Consider the following 19,925-nt stretch of genomic DNA (forward strand, 5'->3'; position numbering starts at 1 on the left):
ATTTTTATGTAAACATAATTTGCTTTGTAGGCACAATATAACAAAAGCTCTAAAGCCACAAACACATTAGACGATGTTTCAGTTCACTCCAGTCAAGCTGACTTCACGGTGCCTTTAAGGCAGACTGAGACGCTCCTTGCACTTCCTCCAGAGCAACCTCACGGGGCAGGGAGGAGGGCGCTCCAGGCGAGAGCGCGTTTAACAGGTAATTTTGATTCTCTTTTTCCCTGTCCTTCATGGCACAAATTGATCACATTAGTCAGAGTCTAGTTCTCTCATTCTGTATTCCGAGGAGACGAAAGGGTTTTCTTTAACCAGCTGGCATTATTTGTAATTATTGTGTTACTCTTGCTAGTTGGAAAAACAGACTTGGGGTGGAATGACTTTTTATGTTTCTCCTCACGCAGGCCCGCCGGGTTCCGAATGTGGAGTGCCCACGTGCCTGGCCGAGGGGAACTCTGACGTGACCCCTGGCTCTGTGCTCAGCCCTAGAAAATGCCATTTCTGTCCAGCGCACCGGGAGTGTCACCTGGGTAGCTGGATGGAAACGACAGAGAGGTCTTCTTAAGACCCCATGGTCAGCTTGGGTATGGGAGAAACACGACCAGTGGTACCGCATTTGGCAAAGGAGTTCGGATGGAACCCCGACGTGCGACCTGGCGCCGAGCCAGACGGCCGGCGCCCTGCGGCAGGCAGGGAGGAGGAGTGGGGAGGCCCTCCTCTCTGCACATCCCATGGCAGCGCCTTTCTCGTCTCCGTGTTTTCCTTGTGCGTTCGCAACAGCACGCTCTGCCTTCAGGTAAATACTCGGTATAAATAAGTCACCACAAGCTTAGGGTAGGAAGAGCATGACTGATGAGGCGACATTTGTCACAAACGACTTTGGAGATAAAACAGGTAACTGCGGAGACACGTTCATTCCCCTTACTTTGCGGAGGATTTGGGTCTACCCCAAGGCTCACCAGTGGGCAGATCGGGCGGTGCAGGAGCCCTCCAGCATCTCCCAGCGTGTAAAGTGAGTCGGGTGCCAGTCGTGTGGGCCTCCTGTGTCGCCAGTGTGTTTTGTGTGTGATGGAATCAGCCCTTTGGGACAAAGGGGTGGGAGGAAGGAAGGAGGAGCCCCTTTCGGAGCCTCTTTCTCTTCCTGCAGGGGCCCATTTCACCTCAGCTGTGCCAAGTGGGATGGGGCAAAGGGTGGGGGTTCTTCACAGTGTCGGAGCTGGAAAATTGAACAAGGGTGTGTAATTGAGTTTGGTCCCCAGTTCCCCCAATACAGGGGCTCTGCAAAAAGTCTGCACCATAATTTTATATTTCAGAGGAGAGGGACCACGCATTTGGCATGTGATACTGAACATCAGCTTTCGTACCAGTAGAAATGTGTTACATGTTGAAACATGCTTTGGCAAGTGCAAGTTTGCTCAGTGATCTTTTCCAAATGTGGTCCACCAGGGAAGCCTCCCCTGGGGGCGGCCACAGTCAAGGTGGCGGCTCGCTCCTAGGAAGTGAGTGCAGCACACTGGGTAACGCAGATGGGGAGTGTGCGGACGCAGATGAGCTTTGGTCATGGTTGCTGAAGTAGTCCCACACGCAATCAGTTTTCTTAAAATTAAAGTACAATATGTACGGTGAGGGAGGAGAGGATTTAGCTCATGAGATGTGGTTTCCCAGGTTTCTGTGGCTGGTCCTTCAGCTCCTGCTGTTGACCCATCTTTCATCCTGAAAAAACCACATCTGTCTCCCTGCGTTTATGAATGGGGACCACTGAAGGGATGCAGGGAGCGCCCCACCTTCCGACCATGAAACAACCGAGTGACTATGAGGAAGTTGCCTCTTACGGGGGAGAGAGAAAGGACTATTTGGAGAGATCCTCAACTGATAGGCTCTTGAAACAATCTGGTCCACCCTCTCTCTGCCCAGCCGCATTGGCACGTGCTCTCACCAGGAGCTCGGGTGGCTGGCAGCGAAAAGTGTCACTGGCCTGAAGAATTCTCGGATCTGGACAGTGCTCTGTGATCACACCTTTCCATCTAAACTTGTCTTTGTCCATGCCTGGTCTCTTAGGCATTGGGCCTGTGGGCTTGTGTTAATTGGCAAGGCTGTTCTAGAACTGTGGAGAAGGACCCAAAGATGGATGGTCTTGGGACAGGGGGGAGGGGAGAGGGTGATACACAGAAGGGGTGGGACGTAATACTGCATGGAACAGGATTGGCACTTAATTTCAAAAAACAACAGTGATCAAAAGCTTTTTAGCTCAGCCGACTGCAGACAAACACGACACGCACTGGACTACAGGGTTTGTTCACTGGGGTGCAGGAGAGCTTCCTCAGCTCACCCCTCTTCTTCCAAACCGCCCTTCGTGCTTCTGGCTGGGGCCTGGGTTACTGTATAAAGGGCGTCCGCTCCTTGTTCTCGCTGTCGCCCTCATGGTCCTCCTCCTCTTCTCCCGCCTCACTGGTCTCCGTGCTGTCATTGGCCATCTGTAATGCAACAGCGGACCTGTGAGACAGCTCTGCAACCTGACCCCCACCTTCTTCAAGCAACTGATAAAGCCACTTGACAGGACTCCTTTAAGGGCCAGGAGCTACAGTTGCCTGCTCCCCCCGGAGGGCAGTGCCATATTAGCTGTCTTAGGTTGGGCATTGCAGGAAGCAGTCTCTGAGCTAAGGATTTCGGGGCAAGTATTTGGACTTTGGGAGAGGAGTCCTGTAAGCCTGCTCTTCCATCCTGATGGACTGCAGTCTCCACCCCCCCTCCCCCCAGCAATGCTCCAAATACAGACCCAAGCCGGCCCACTCTCTATCACTCCTTTGCTTCCCCAAGGGGGAAAGCCCTCCCGAGATTCAGGAACAAGCGCATGAGAGATGCCAAGGCAGGGTTTCAGCTCCCACCTTGCAAGGTATGCTTCTCAGCTCCTGCTCTGATAAGAACCGCCCATGCCCTCCAGGGTCAGCCAGGCCTTCCTCCCTGCCCCAGTGCCCAGCAGGACCTCACATGCAACGGAGACAGGTGGGATGCCAGTGCCAGCTATTGGGCTCGAAAGCAACAAGCAGTCCGGGGTGTCTCTAGACCTGCCTGCCTTTTACTGCTGGGGCTGAAACGGACTTGGTCTTTGTTTGAAGAACACAACACAGGTCCGCACAAGACCCAGGAGCCCAGCCGCCTTCTCCTCCTCAGCCTGGTCCCCCCATCTGCCGCAGAACATTTGTTGCCACAGCATTCATGAAACTAAATCCTTATTGCCATCAGTCACTTATACACTGTAAAATACCGTCTCATGTAACCACCCTTCATTGAGGGAGATGGCCTTCACACTTAAACTACATTATGGTTACAGAAGCCCAATAAGCACTTTTGAAGATGCGCACTTTGAACTAAACCATGCCAGACATTTTTGTTCTTCCTCTTCATAAATGACTGATGCAGCTCCAAGTTTAAAGGTGAGAACAAACAAACTTTCCTAAGTATTTTCTTTGTCAAATCATTCCTGGAATTTAGTGTGTATGAGACAATGTTTTATGCATATAATTCTGAGAACTTCTCAATCTCCAATTTACAAACAGGGGGACGGAAGCCAGAGGGCCAGGTAATTGCCCAGGTCACACACAGGAGCTCAGAGCTGGCCTTCGAGTCACAGGGTCGGATGGCAGCTTCTGACCTCCACACCGCACAGCCCTCCTCAAGTGGCCACTGTGAGAGCGTCTGGGACGTGAGTTTGGTTGCACTTCATTCCTGGTGAGATCCCTGGATATAGGGGTTTTATTCCAATAAAAGAAAACAGCCCTGGCTGGTGTAGCTCAGTGGATTGAGCGCGGGCCTGAGAACCACACGATCGCGGTTCGATTCCCAGTCAGGGCACATGCCTGGGTTGCAGGCCAGTTCCCAGCAGGGAACTCAAGAAAAGCAACCATACATTGATATTTCTCTCCTTCTCTCCTTCCCTTCCCCTCCAAGGATAAATAAATTAAATCTTAAAAAAAAAAGAAAACAAAATCAATGGAATCATCGGGAGGCATCTCAGAGGCAGTTGGCACCAGTCTGTTCAGTATGTGAATGTGAATTTATTAGATTTTTACCAGGAATTTCTCCTGTTCGTGGCAGCCAATAGATAGCACTGGTTGTGGACACAGTCCATTGTTCTGTCCTTTCCTGACTGCCCCCACATTGCTCTTGAAACACTCTCAGGGAAGAATTTTCCTTTCCTCCGCAGCATTCGTCTCAGTTTGCGACATCCCTCATTCGTGCAAGTATTTGATTCTCATGGGTTGCCTTTGCCAGCCCATGAGCTGCCTGCATTTCCCCCTGCCCGACCTGTGCCTGCACCTGATCAGCTCTCACGTGCTGGATGGGACAGATCCCTCTGCTTTTGACTCACCAGTGGAGTTGGGGTCTTCTCTACATCCAGAATTAACTTGCCGATGTTGCCTCGGTCATGGATCCGCTGCATGGCCTCCTTCACCTGAGTGACAGAAAAATGCAAGTGCAAAGTAGATCGAAGTGACAGAAGATTGCAAGTGCAATCTTCTTGCCAGTGTAGAGGGCCTGGAAAAACCAAGCCACCAGATGCCCACCAGAGGGCACTGTGGTTCCAGTTTAGTGGCAAAACCTGAGATCATTTTTTTTTTGGATGAAGGGTTCAAATAAGCTGTGGTGCTCACACACTCTCATCTGTACAACTTGGTGTCTTGGGTCTGGAACATGAGGATGATGATAGCTCCTGAAATCAGCAAATTAAAATTTCTTTTTTAAAAAATTATTTTATGGATTATGCCATTACAGTTGTCCCATCCCCCCTTCATTCCCCTCCACCCTGCACACCCCCTCCCACCCACCTTTCCCCCTTTAGTTCATGTCTATGTGTCATAAGCTCTTTAGTTTCTACATTTCCCACACTATTCTTGCCCTCCCCCCTGTCTATTTTCTACCTACTGTCTATGCTACTTATTCTCTGTATCTTTTCCCCCCTTCTCCTCCTCCCACTCCAAATGCTAACCCTCCATGTGATCTCCATTTCTGTGGCTCTACCCATTTTAGATGTCTGCTTAGTTTGCTTTTGTTTTAGGTGTAGTTGTTAATAACTGTGAGTTTTCTGTCCATTCACTGTTCATATTTTTATCTTCTTTTTCTTAGATAAGTCCCTTTATTACTTTTTAAATTTTATTTATTTATCTTTAGAGGGGAAGGGAAGGAGAGAGGGAGAGAAATATCAATGTATGGTTGCCTCTCATGAGTCCCCTGCTGGGAACTGGCCTGCAACCCAGGCATGTGCCCTGACTGGGAATTGAACCGAGATCGTGTGGTTCGCAGGCCCGCGCTCAATCCACTGAGCTACACCATCCAGGGCTAGATAAGTCCCTTTAACATTTCTTATAGTAAGGGCTTGGTGATGATGAACTCCTTTAACTTGACCTTATCTGGGAAGCACTTTATCTGTCCTTCCATACTAAATGAAAGCTTTGCTGGATAGAGCAATCTTGGATGTAAATTCTTGCCTTTCATAACTTGGAATACTTCTTTCCAGCCCCTCTTGCCTGTAAGGTCTCTTGAGAAATCTGCTGACAGTCTGATGGGAACTCCTTTGTAGGTGACTGTCCCCTTATCTCTTGCTGCTTTTAGGATTCTCTCCTTCATTTTAATCTTTGCTAATGTAATGATGATGTGCCTTGGTGTGTTCCTCTTTGGGTCCACCTTCTTTGGGACTCTTTAAAATTTTTTTTTAAAAAGGGGTTTGGGGGGGCGGAAGTACGGTGGAATTCCAAGATGTACGTGCTGCGGAGTAGCAGGACACATCCGCCAGAGTGAATCTTGACCAATAAAAATACTTTCTCAGGGTCATTTGTGCCACGCTTACCTAAATATTTTATCACTCTGACTTACAGTTTGGCTAAAATGACTCATTCCCTGGGGTTAACTACATTCAAGAAAACTCCCATGATTCTTGGTATTGGGTGAAAATTTTGTGTCCAACCAAGTAGACATCTCCAGAGAACTAGTATTCTTCATAGAAAAGAGGACATACTGTTTCTTTTCCAATGTTGGGGGCCGACAAATGTCTCCTGGGACCCTTTATTAAAGCGAAGTTTCGACCTAATCTGATTGTGCTTGGAGCATTTCATTCTGTTGCTGTGTGAAAAATGAACTGTAGGGGGTGCTGTGAGGATTCAGTGAGATAAGAAAAGGGCAAAAGAGAACCCAGTGCTTGGTATGGATACCTCCCTCACATCTCTTAGGGATTTCTAAATGGAAATGCAACATCTCCTGATTTTTTTTTAAAGTGTTTCAATAGATTTAGCCTACATATTTTTCCTAAAGTCTCAGATTTTCAAATATTTTGCTCATTCAGCCCACAACACTCATTAAATGTTGCTTTGAGGCAAGATGCCATGTTTTAAAAAAATGTAAAAACTAACCTAGGGTATCTGCCTTTGAGGAGCTCAATCTGGAGCGGATGGAGCAATGTTTGCTTATATAAAAACCAAAGCCATTTTCTCATTTGGATAAAAACTTGACAGACCCATTAAAATGTGTGTATTCTAATTGCTTTTCCTGAGATTTTATCCTAAAGACATTATTCAAATTATGAGGGGGGACTTACCACACAAAAGATACTCAATCACAGCATTGCTTTTCATGGCAAAACATTAAAGCAAGTGACATATCACAAACAAGGGGAATGGTTAAGTAAACCATGACTCTTATATTTATCTACTGAGTGGAAATGCTCCATGGCTGTTAAAGTGCTAATTATAAAGAACATACAGAAGGATCCAATCCTTTATAATATTGCTCCAGGAGAAGAACAAGATGCATATTTTTATTTGCATCCCCAGAAAAACATGGGCATCCTAACATAACTAGATATATGATAAAACATTACATAGGGGAGGTATATGCCTTTTACCTCTGGTGTCCAAACATTGCTATTTGGTAACAAGTTACCAAATCTGAATTTAATATAAATTAAACGCATCTGTAAATGTAGACTCTGCATAACCCAGCGTCGGGCAAAATCAAGATCTTTGATAGACTGATGGCGTCACATGATTCTTAAATTTCTCAACCCTAATACATAATCCAGGAGATTGCATCTGTTCCTGCAGTGAACGTTACTTTGCAAAGTTCTCTCATATTTGGTCATTATGACAGCTACCATTTACTGGAAATCTGTAAGTATTGTGGCAGACAGCTTCTAAATGTCCTCACTTCCTGACACACCCATGTGTAATCCCCTCCTTGGGACTGTGGCCTACACCTAGTGACTTGCTTCTAACCAATAGAACACAGCAGAAGTGATGGGATGTCGCGTCCAAGATTAGGTTATAATAATAGACTTCGGTCTTGCAGTCTCTCTTTCTCTGACTCCTCTTGCCTTCTTGCTCTTATGACATGAGCTGCCCTATCTCCATAGGCCCACAGGGCAGGGCCAGTGGCCAGTGAGAGAGCTTGGGCCTTGAAATGAAACCTGAACCCTGGCTGACACCTGGATTGCAGCCTTTGGAGAGGTCCTGAGCCTAAGAACCCAGCTAAGCCACGCCCAGATTCCTCACCCACAGACACTGTGAGATCATAGATGTTGTTTTGAGCTGATAAGTTTGGGGGTGATTAGTTATGCAACTATAGATAACTAATACATTCCCACCTTGCATGTGCAACTCTTACATTGCAAAGATATGTCATACCCATTTTGCAGAAAGTACTTCGATACTCATAGGGGTAAGCAATTTGCCCCAAGATTCTATGGCTATCAGCCACAGAATCGTGATTCAAACTCACGTTTGTCAGATTTCAAAACCGATATTTTTTCCTAATGCCACCTAGACTGTATCGCTGGATTTGATTCTCAAAGGCAGGGGAAAGTGGTAGGTAACATCTCACATAATGATTTCCCAGAATTCCATTGTTTATTACCCCAGCAAGTTGTTCAACACCTGGAAGCTCCTTGAAGATAAGGAACAATTTTTAAGCTGATTTTCCAATAAGATAGAGCCCAGGGAAATGAAAAAGGTATTTTCTTACCAGTTAATGCATATTGTTATGCTGGGAAAAAAGCCCCCCTTGCAGGGCTGGTTCTAATCTGCGTATTTTTAGACATTTCTTCCTGAAATGAACTGAGTCCTTGAAGTCCCTTGCATGGGGGTTGGAGAAAGGGTTAGGAGTCTTTCCAGCAAACGGCGAAGGCAGTCTGATCCCCAGTCACGCTGTTTGAGTTCACTTCCTCTTAGCTGCTCTTGGAGATACGAGAGAGCCCTTTCGATGGTAACTTAGAAAGAAGGAAACTACCATTTTCTGATCAGTTCTATATCAGGCACAGTGTGAGGCATTTCAACATACGTTGCTTCAGTTTTTTATCTGTGCACCAAGCCTTTGAGGCAAGTATTGGCATTACAGTTTCACAGATAGGGAGCCCAGAGGTAGAACAATTGAAGGAGTCTGTTCCAGGTCGGCGTCTGCATGGTGGTTAGAACCAGAGGGGAACTGAACGAGCAGCTTCCCCTTTTCAGAACTTTGGACAAAACCCAGGACAGCACTCTGCAGTCTGCATCCTAACAGGGCCTCCAGATAACCGGTCACAGGGTAAAGTCTGTGAAAGGAAAGTTTGCTCCCATGTTGCCAGTTTATAAACTACAGTGCCTCAGTAGGTGACAGTACCCAGATGGTGGTGACAGCCACCAGAAAGCCATTTGTCTCTCCTGCACCTCCAGAGAGAACTTTCTAAGGCACACCCCAGAGAAAAGTCCAGCAGACCTGTGCTGGCACAGCGGCCCTGCGCATGCACACAGTCTGTGACGTGCACACCCAATGTCACAGACTTAATAAAAAAGAACACAGAGATCTCACTAAGAATGGTTGACATCGTTTACATGTCAAAATGATATTTTAAATGGGTTAAGTAAAACATTTTACTAAAGTTAATTTCACCTGCTTTTTACCTTTCTGAATGTGGCTCCTAGGAAATTAAAAGCTCTGCACGTGGCCCACACTCAAACCCTGCTGGACAGCACCAGACTCATCTCCAGGAGCTGGCATCTCCTGGCCTTTCCGGCTTCATTGCTCCCCCTCCCCTCTTCCCTCTCACTGCTGTCCCTGGAGACGCATCTGGACCTCACTGGGCCTCTCAGCTCCGGGCCTCTGCACAGATGGGGTTTTCCCCTGAGGGTCCTGGTCCTGGGGGCAGCCCACAGTTGTCTTGGGACTCTTGATCTGCATGTGAACTCTTCTAGGAAGCTGCTCTGTGCCCCCTCAGCTTGCTCATCACAGTTTGGGCTAAGTCCTTTGGGCTCCCTCAGCACCTTGGGCCAGTAATGTTACCCTCTCCCTCGGGCTTGAACGGTGCTCATCAGCCTTTCTCTGCTAGGCGGCAGGTCTCTTGACCTGCTACAGCTGTAACTAAACTTCTCTAATTATCACAGTAAGAGATGTAAAAAGAAACTGGTGAAATTAATGTTAATAATGTACTCCAAAGTATTATTATTTCAATGTATATAGTAAAGTGTTAATGAGCTATTTTACATTCCTTTTCTTTTTGTACTAGGTGTTTGGAATCCAGGATGTATTCTATACTTATACCATGTCTCAATTCAGACTAGCCACACTTCACACGCCCCATGGCTGCACGGGGCTCGTGACAACCATATGAGGGAGTGAAGCTCTAGGTGGCTGGAAAATGGCAATAACCTTTGGGACCCCAGTGCAAAGAAGTACCTGGCGTAGGATAGACACTGGATGAATGAGTGAGTGAATGAATGGGAGAGGGAGCACATGGGTGTGTGGACAGAGTGAGATACAAGTGGCTAAGCTGTACCCGGAGGTTTCTCTCCCGTCTGTCCACATCCTAGAACCCCTGGCCCAGGCAGCTGTCTCTTGGTGGTCCTTCATTGCTACCCGGGGCCCAGTGGAGTCTGTTCATAATCAGGGCATGGTTCCCACACCCAGTCTGTGACTCCAATGTCATCTGCAATGCCGGCCAGCTCTGGTCTTAGTAGCTGTATTTCCCAGAACTAGGGATTCTGGGCATTCTTGGGCCATCTCTGCGGAGCTGTTTTTCCATCGGGACAGTGGGAAGAAATCCGAGTCATGTCATTCAAACCCCTTATGATGCCAGGATCCCGAGTACAGAGGCCATCTGGGCCTTTTCTGACACTCTTGTCCTGGGGACACTCTTGTCCTGACACTCTTGTCCACCTTAGTACTATCCCAGGTGGATGGTGGCAGGAGATCCCAGGTGAGTCCTAGGCTCTGCTTTGAGTCCGTAATACCATTCCAGCAAGTCACTTCATCTCTGTGTCCCTCAGCTTTTTGATATGTTAAGTGATACTTGCTATTCTACCCATTTGTGCATTTAGTCACTCACTCACCAGTGCCAAAGCACTATTGCAGGAGCTACGTGTAGAGTAATGGGTGAAGTGGACATGCTTTCTCTGTCCTAAGAGATCCCAGTTTTACTTATTAAATAGGCTAATCACAACAATAAGAATTTCACAGTTTAAAAAATGTGTTCCCAATTCGTTTATTTAGCCCCCACATGGACCACAGCCTATCAGAGTTGACCCTGTACCATCGGTTCACGCTTCAGCGAAGCCCGTGGGCATTCCAGATGGCATTCAAGTGGGAGGCACAGGGAAGACGGAATTGGCTCAGGCCGCGTTTCAGAGGAGCAGTGATCGTGATCATTCCCATTTCTGCCTGCCAAGGAGCTAGACGAGGGGGGAGGGTCTTGGAAGCCTGGTAAAATGATGATGAGCAAACACCTACGGTATCCTCTGCCCTCAAGAGGTTTGTGATCTTACAGGAGACACAGATTCATCAGAGAATGACTAAAGTCAATGTAAGATTGCCAGCTGGCAGTTCTAAGGTGGTGTCATGAGAATGTGACAAGGGGATCTGACCCAGTTGGGAGGGTTACAGAGGGCTTCTCTAAAGAAGTGAACTTAAGCTGGGATTTAAAGGATGACTGGCATGTGAGAGGAACATTCCAAGCACAGGGAGAAGAGTGTGGAATGGGAGGCTGAAGAGAGGCCAGTGGGCATGAGGACAAAAAGCAGAATGCCGGGCAGGATGCTGGGAAGGTGGACTGGGGCCTTCGGAACAACACCCCAAAGAGCTTCCAAGGATGCAGTGGCTCACACCAGGTCACACAGCTCTAGAATATCTTCTAGTCCCCTCTGACTGAGTAGTCAGTTCCTTCACAGGTGGGTAAGGAGGGTTAACACTGTTCAGTGTTTGTTTGGGGTCTCATTTAATGTTTCATTAATATTCCATTTCCTTCTGAATGGTGTGTAAGGCACAAAGTCATTAGGGCAAGAATGATACCACTTACTAATCAAAACATTGGGCTGTGCTATGAATAGTAATAAGCCTGGCCACCTAAAAAAGGGACAAAATAAAGATGAATTATTTCATGGATCACTGTGCCTATTAGATGATAAATTAAAAGATTTGAAAATAAGAAATGAGTAATACTACAATTAAGAAGCACATCTACCAAAGTCACCTGTGGGAAATCGCTGATATTAACCATGGCCATCTTTGGGATTGTGTAAAATCCGAAGTGCGTATTGAGAGGTAACACGTTCCTTGCGAGTAAACTTGGAATCTGGAATTTCGGAGTTCTGTCAATAGCTGCAGGAATCTATGAGTGAGTGAGCCCCCAAGATTCTCACCTGGATGCAAGAGTGACTGCAAAAGCAAAACATCAAGGATTGTGACCGATGCACTGGAAAGGCAGAGAAAAGATTCAAACACTCCAGTTCTTTTTGGACCAGTTGCATGTGGGGTTTTTGCAATAATGCAGGGAGGAGCCTCTTGTGCACGTGGAGTTTCCCTAAGTGTGTATGTATTAAATTTGGTTATTTTCTCTTGCTAAACAATAATGCAGGGTGTAGGATAGGATGGGACAAGAGAGGTGACAAGGGTGCAGAGTTTAAGGTGGTGCTCACCTTCAAGGTTGTGCAAGTGCTGGGTCAGAACCAGAGCATGAGTGCCTCCTTAAATACTGCACCCTTGTTACCTTTACTGTCCCAACTAGGTCCTGTCCCTGCAAGGCTGGCTATGACTTTTAAAGGAAGGGGAACCTTAAGTAGCCATCATCAGAGATGTATCTGCTTGGCCACAGGATAGCCAATGGGGATGCCCCAGGAGGATTTTTTAAGGGATCATTAGTATGAACACTGGCTTGCTTAGAAGAGGTAAGAACCATCTGGGAGTGAGGAAGAAGGGAAGGCAAAAAGTAGGACAGCAGAATCCGGATGCAGTGACTGATCCTTTCCCCCCGGGGACTTAGGTGACAGAGACTCTCTTGATCAAATAGGTGTCATAGCCACATTCTGCAGAAATTCGCCATCCCCATTCAAGCCGAACTATATATTTTTAGACTACTATATTTTGAACTAAAGCAAAAGATGGAAAAAATCTAGTGTGTTGGCTCTGGTGTTTGTTTTATTCTCTTCAACACTGTTCCCCAGTACTGGATGTGGGTGGTTGAGTAGAATTAGAGTGGAAACTCAGAGGACGCTTCATTCCAACACGCGAGTGAGGCCTGGGAGGGAAATCCAGAGGTGCACAAGGTGCTCTCTGTCTCCCGTGGGAAACTGCCTGCCGTGCAGTCTGTAGCCTGGACATCCGAGTCGTGAGGGGGCACAACAGAGGGATTAGCTGGAGGGGCAATAAGGGTGAGAACCAGGGAAAGCTATCAAGAGGAAGTCACTTTGAGTCTGAGATTTGAATGTCAAGTAGAAGTTGGTCAATCAGGAGGACAAATAAATAATCTAAGTAAACATTGCTCTACCCAGCAAATGAGCCCTTGATGGGCACAGAGCGCTGAGGGCGCTGATGGTGAGTTCCACTCTGAAAACCCTCATGAATCACTTAAGCTCCTCGGGGGTGCCGGACGTGGGCTAAGCAGTAACCAGAGCTCCAGCTGCTCCTGAAATTCCACAGGACAGTGGCAGGACTGGTACAATATAACTTCAGCTGGTTCTTGATATCGAATGTAGTACCCAAGCCCTCCAACCAGGGAGAGATGTTCTGTATTTCTCCTTGGAGAATGCTAGTTCCATATTAATGACACAATCAGCTTTCTTCCAGATGATTTTGGCTTTATTTATTCACAGATTAATAACTATGCCATTCCATGCTCCCTGAATGTTTTCACCCTGAATTGCCAGATATGAGAGTTTTTGGCAGAGGCTTAGAACAATAAGGAGCCCAAAGACCCTTCAAAGTGTTGGAAGTGCTCATACATATGGGTGCCATCTTTTCAAAAGGATGGCACCCAGAACGGCTGACAGTTAGACACGTCTAGTGTAGAAGGTGGAGGGGGACCTTCTTTAGGCTTGGAGAGAAAGGGCTTATTTGCAGGTCTTCAGGGCATTTTCAGCACCTGAGGGGAATTGAGATACATTAACTATGTCATCTAGACATAGCGGTAATTTAGGCAGGTGCTAGGGTGCCTAGCGTGCAAAATTAGAGGTGGCCAACAGAGGCAGCTATGCCCGAGACACACTGTCCAGTGTTGTAGACCTCTCTGCCTGGTTTTAGTAATTGTATCTCGACCCCTTGTGGCAAAGGGTGAGGGATGACCTTTGGAATGTGAGCCGCAGGAGACAAAGCTTGTCTCTGGTAATAAACGCTGCCTCAGTTTCCTCTCCCAGCCCCCAAAGCTTGGTTGGAAGTCAATGATGGGTAAGACCCCTCACAGCGGGGGGCAACCTAAGCCAGACTCAGTCACTTGGGAGGCCTTCATGGAAGGACTCAGGGGGCTGCAACAAAGAGCAATGGACTCTCGCCCCCCAACCCCAAGCTTTGACAAAGCCCTAGTCCCCATGTTCTCTGGGAGAAGTGCTTCCTGGCTCTAATCCCCTTAAGCCTGAATACCTGACGGGGAGGGGTACAGCTCCTCGCCTTGCTAAGTATGTCCTGGGGAAAAAATCTGGCATCACAAAGACTTCCTGATAAACCTGTGAAATCTGCTCTGCTAAGAGTGCTTTCATTCATATGTTAAGGGTTCGAGCAGGAAACCCTAAAACTCTGTTCCTGACAGACTCTGACTCATACTAAGCCCTCAGATTTCTTTGAAATGTTATCTACTGTTTGATCCTTGCCACCCTGTATTCCTATGTATTACAACCCAATAAAAGCCCCTGGGGGAGGGAGCTCAACGCCTTTTTCCCCTGAGAAACTGTCCACTGCTCACAGCCTTTTTCCTCTGGGAAAATGGTCACTTCTCCTCCCCAAGAATATCACATCATGTCTTAGTCATGATTACTCTCATCCATGGCGGTTGGGGGGGACTTGTGAGGAAAGTAACCCCCACAGTCCAGGACCTGTGGAATGGCTAAAATGAGGAGTGAAAGAAAAGAGTGATCGTATAAGAGGTGTGTGCCAACAGTGTGCTTCCACAGGAAGCTGGTCCTCCACCATTTTGACTGAAGGGGGTTCTTCATAGATGCTCCCACATACAGGGAAGGATGCAAAGCTATAGGCTCTGGCCTTAGCACCATAGTGCCTCAAGAGTCACCAGCTGCCTATAGGTTGTATTAAGAGAAGGTGAGAGTCTCAACAAGCTGAATCTAAAAGTCAAGGAAATTTAAAGGATGAAGCGGGGTTGTAGGGGACATAGCTTAGTATTATCACAGCAGCTGACATATGACGAGTGCTAAGCAGGTGCTGTCACTGGGCAAAACACTCTATATGCATGATCTCATTGCATTGCATCAACCCTGTGAGGTAAGTGGGAGTTTGTCAGACTGTCAATCAGAAGTACATAAAAATATTCTCCCTTTTCTTCTTGAGTCCCTGTTGCTGGTGGAGGAGAGCTGAGATGAAAATGAGGGTTAGCCCAAGGTCAAACAGTGAAGCATGGAGAAGCCAGGCTTCAAACCAAGCCCTGTCTAGCTCCAGGGCTTGCCACGCTGTGGCCAGGTATTCAAGAGCAGGATGCAGTCAGGGCAGGTGAGGGCTGGGAGGGAGGAAGGAAGGCTGCAGGGCTCTGGGTATTGCACTGTAGAACCACTAACATACGTGCTTTCATACGCGCCTTGTTTCCTCCTTGGTGAAGACATTTTCTCCATTCTCTCCTGAAAAATTTCTTACCCTAGGCACTGTTGCCATTTGGGGTCAGATAATTCTTGGTTGGGGGGGCTGCCCTATGCATTACAGGATGTTCAGCAGCATCTCTGGCCTCTGCTCACTAGCTATCCACACCACTTCCCAGTGTGACAAACAAAAATGTTTGCAGACGTTGGGAGTGGTCCCTGGAAGGCAAAATCTCCTCCAATTGAGACCTGTGGAGTGATGGGAGCCAATGCCCCATCTTCTTCTGTGGGCTCTCTCAGGGCAGGCAGCTGCCTCACCTCAGCACACGCATGGCACCTTGGACAGGGACTTGTCCACAGAAGACTGGGTACTGCTCTGTCCCCAGGACTAGAGGAGTGTGTGGTACCTGGCAGGTACTCGGTAACAGACGCACACAGTACGGTCTCTGACTTCAAAACACCAACTGGTTAGACTAGGTTTTCTTGAAGTGTGGCCTGAAGGCTGCCTGTACCACAGTCACCAAGTGCTGCTTTACAGGCGATGTGCTGGCCTTACCCTTCATTTGTTTGCTGTGACTGTGATTCAGGAGCTCCGAAGTATTAAACTTACCTGTGTTTTGTTTGATGAACATGGACTGTGCACCATGAGTCAGGCACTGGGCTTGGCTGACTCATGGCAGGGACCAGAAGGATAAGCCCCCAGCTTGGCCGACAAAGGCCCCCTGAGAGGCTGGGCTGGTGTTTGGATATGACCCACTTTAACACTTGGCTCTAATCTTGCATGTTGGAAAGTGGCGGGGAGCCATGGCCACAACCCCTCCTGTTCTAGGGCAACTGAGAAGGAATCAAACAATCTGATTTCTGCTCTGTGCATTGGGAGACCTACAGGATATTGCTTGGCCATTAGTTAAACCCACTCAGTTTCTCTGTGTGGCCTCTCAGGGAACTCTGCAGCGGAGTTTTATCTGATTTGGTTCAAGGGGACATTATGTGGGTAAGTTAGAATCAGCGGGTTACTCGGGCAACCCACGGACCATGGTGTGATGGGCCAGATTGTACTGTGATGTGAGCAGAAAAATCAGCAGAGCTGCCTGCTGGAAATGCAGTGCAGAACCTGTTTCATTTTGAGGATGGAAACAGTAGGATCTGTGACCCAATGGCCAGTAGAGATAGATTCCCTTGAATTAAAAGAACACAGATTAGGGCTCTGTCAAGTGAAAACAAAAAGTCCAGAAGTAAAACTGTTTGACTCTTAACTACAACCAAGTAAATAACTGCATATGGACAAGAATCTGGAAATAATACCTTGAAAAATTATACCCAGTGCACTGCTAAAGTAATGATTGTTTTCANTCTTGAATGTTGGAAAGTGGCGGGGAGCCATGGCCACAACCCCTCCTGTTCTAGGGCAACTGAGAAGGAATCAAACAACCTGATTTCTGCTCTGTGCATTGGGAGACCTACAGGATATTGCTTGGCCATTAGTTAAACCCACTCAGTTTCTCTGTGTGGCCTCTCAGGGAACTCTGCAGCGGAGTTTTATCTGATTTGGTTCAAGGGGACATTATGTGGGTAAGTTAGAATCAGCGGGTTACTCGGGCAACCCACGGACCATGGTGTGATGGGCCAGATTGTACTGTGATGTGAGCAGAAAAATCAGCAGAGCTGCCTGCTGGAAATGCAGTGCAGAACCTGTTTCATTTTGAGGATGGAAACAGTAGGATCTGTGACCCAATGGCCAGTAGAGATAGATTCCCTTGAATTAAAAGAACACAGATTAGGGCTCTGTCAAGTGAAAACAAAAAGTCCAGAAGTAAAACTGTTTGACTCTTAACTACAACCAAGTAAATAACTGCATATGGACAAGAATCTGGAAATAATACCTTGAAAAATTATACCCAGTGCACTGCTAAAGTAATGATTGTTTTCATTTAAAAAATTACAAACACATGGGAATGTTTGCATAGTGTATTTGCTTCCTAGGGCTGATGAAACGAGGTACATCAAGCCAGGAGGCTTAAAACAACAGAACTTTCTTGCACAGTTTCACAGGTCAGAAGTCAAAAGACCAGTTGTCAGCAGGACAGATTCCTGCGGAGACCTCCAAGGGAACAGCTTTTCCACGTGTCTCTTGCAGCCTCTGGTGGTGCTGGCAACCCTGTGTGCATGTGTGTGTGTGTGCGCACACATGTGATTTCTCATCTCCTCCTGTGGGTTGACTCTGCTCTCTGTCACTGCCCAGCTCAAGACCCCATCATCGCCCTCCAGGATGAGTCTTCCAGCTTCTTCTCTGTTCAGTAAGGCTCGAGTTTCCCCGCACTTCCGGGCCACCCTCCTCCTGCTTCCAGAGCCATCCACGACTGCTGATACAGCCCTATGTCTTTATGCCACAAATGCCCAAGACTGTGCTGTAGATTTAGGGACAGTAATGATAATAGTGCTTTTGATGACTGACACTAACCACTCAGCACATGAGCTAGGCATGCATTTTCACGAAATAGCCAGTTGCTCCTCATGAGAACCCCGTGGTGCATATATCATAATCATTCTCATTTTACACAGATGGAGAATGAGGATCAGGGAGGTTAATTTCCCTGCCTGACGTCACAGGCATAGTAGGTAGACAGGCGAGAACTTGAACCTAGACTGTTTGTGAAATATTGACAGATGAAATGATACTATGTCTGTGATTTGCCTTAAAATACTCCAGCAAAATAATGGGGGAAGGGAGGTAACAAAGGGAATAAATTTGGCCAAATGTTAATCACCGGGGAGGCTGGGCTGATGGGTGGGGGGCTGTGGGGCAGGTGCCCGGCATTCTATTCTTGCTGCTTTTGAGTATGTTTGGAATTTTCAGAAAAGTCCCTGAATGTAACAACAGCCATAACAACAGTGTTAGCCCCCAACACTCTGAAACTGTTGCACTGTGGTCAGGACCCAGCGTGTGTTCAGTGGTGATGGCAGAAAAGAGTGCTCTGGCTTCATTAGAAGCTTGGTGTAGAGGAGTTCAAGGTGTTATTTCCTCCTCCCCAGGTAGAAAAGTGTATGCTTTTAACCAAATAACTCAGCTTTGGGAGAGGAATAACTTCCAGTGTTGAGTTCCTGCCTTGTGCCAGTCAGCACGCAGGGAGATGGACACGCCCAGCCCCCGGCCTAGATGAGTCCACTGGGCGAAGGAGGGGAGGCCGCTGAATGGTCAGCTGCCACAGAGCCTGGGAAGAGCTGCATCTAGGTACAAAAGAGGGGGTGTGTGAGCCCAGGTGAGGAAATGACACAATTTAGAGAAAAGTGGCATTCGAGTTGGCTTTTTAAGAGTGGCGAGGCCTTTTCCAGGAAGAAAAAAAATGTGTGTGCTCGAGGCAGGAACAGAGTCTGAAAGGGAACAGACAGCTCATCCTGGGAACTGAGAGTTAGTGGGGGCGGGGCGCTGCATGGGGGGGTGGCAGGGAGATTTGGGGGATACCCTGTGCCCCACTTTGTGAGCTGGACTGTCTTCAGTGGGGATGGGGGGCTAGAAGAGGTCCTCACTTGGACGTAATCAGAGGTGTGTCTCTGGAAGATGACCTAGATACTGACATTTGTTGCCTGGTTGGGCACCGGTGGAGGAGGGACTGGGAGACCAATGAGAATTAGGAATTAGTGATGCTGGTGAAGTGGATCTGATAAGATTTGAAGGCGGAATACAGAGCTATGGTGTAAAAACCCATCTTGCCTCTAAGGTCATGTCAGGCTGTGTGGAAGCCATGTAATTCCCCAAAGGGTGGAAAGACTCTCTAAAATGACCTGCATTTGTTTTTAAGACTTTTTAACTGTTATGCTATTGCAGTTGTTCCAATTTTCCCCCTTTGCCCTCCTCTGCCCATCGCGGCCCCCCACTCCCACAGTCAATTCCCACTCTGTTGACCACGTCTGTGGGTCATGCATATATGACCGTGGACATGGAGAAAATGACCCATGTTTTTAAAGATTCTCCATCAAGCAGAGATGAGGTGGAGATAATTTGATTTATCTTCATCTACTTTAATTAGCATTGGAAGCAGATGACCTGGAACCTTCCTTATGCCAGTGTCTGAGTGACTCCAAAGTGTAATTATTAATCACTTTGGCCCATTTGCAGAGGCACTCAGGGGAAGCAGAGGGCTCACCTTTTCCTTCCTGCATCTCTCTCACTTTTCTGTTGGCTGAGCTTCTTTTCTCTAAGCACTAAGGCTAGTAGCTATTGTCTTGAGGTTGTGTTGCTATGGCAACAAAACAAAAAACAGGCTTTCATTTTAAGGGTTGAAAGTAAGTAGACAAGGGAGGTGTTGTCTTCCAGCAACTTTTCCTTCCTGCTCAGAGGCCCACTGCCTCAGCTGGGCTTGGCCACGTTGAGGAGATGGAGAGACTGGACCACGCTCCTTCCGAACCAGGGCTCACAGGGTGGTCAGACAGGACTGGTGCTCGACAGTGGCTTTGGAGAACAGTCAGACCCCATAGAGTCACAAGGAAGGGTAGCTCTTGGGAGGTTCGGTTCCCATAACAGACAAAGAGTTTGGTAGAAGTTGGGGAGGTGGGTGGCAATTCACTGACACCAATAAGACACTGAAGTCATATCCAGAACAAGTAGTGTAGGAAATATTAGTGGAGTCTTTTCAAGGTCTTTAAAATGCCTTGCAAAATCTTTAAAATTCTCTGACCTAGTAATTTCACTTCTGGGAATATATCCTAAGGAAATAATTTTATAGCTGGAATAATAAGAACACGAGCTTCATATCCAAAAAGTATAACAATAAAAATGAAACATAACCTAGATATCCAGGAGCAGGGAAACAGTCGCTGTATCCATTTGTTGGATTATTATGTGGCCATGATAGTTTAAAATGCTTATGAGTCTATAAGAGGACCCCCACCCCCACA

At 47.2% G+C, this 19,925-nt stretch overlaps 1 protein-coding gene and 1 long non-coding RNA gene across 2 annotated transcripts in view; one reads left to right on the forward strand and one right to left on the reverse strand.

The window, feature by feature from the left end:
* The first annotated feature begins 560 nt into the window (after positions 1-560).
* LOC118981236 (uncharacterized) lies at positions 561-8,972 on the forward strand. The gene is made up of 3 exons (XR_005065304.1): positions 561-649; positions 7,309-7,313; positions 8,960-8,972. It is a non-coding gene; the product is annotated as an uncharacterized LOC118981236 (long non-coding RNA).
* Positions 1,607-19,925, reverse strand: part of VAT1L (vesicle amine transport 1 like) — a 153,463-nt gene continuing 135,144 nt past the window's right edge. Inside the window, exons 8-9 of the mRNA XM_037037961.1 lie at positions 4,373-4,456; positions 1,607-2,477 (exon numbers count right to left, since the gene is read on the reverse strand). Of these exons, the coding sequence (XP_036893856.1) occupies positions 2,379-2,477; positions 4,373-4,456 (183 nt within the window). The 3' untranslated portion in view covers positions 1,607-2,378. The remainder of the gene's footprint in view (positions 2,478-4,372; positions 4,457-19,925) is intronic.

This window comes from Sturnira hondurensis, unplaced genomic scaffold (assembly GCF_014824575.4).
Source record: "Sturnira hondurensis isolate 20B ecotype Veracruz unplaced genomic scaffold, ASM1482457v3 Scaffold0023817, whole genome shotgun sequence".
NCBI classification, from domain to species: Eukaryota; Metazoa; Chordata; class Mammalia; order Chiroptera; family Phyllostomidae; genus Sturnira; species Sturnira hondurensis.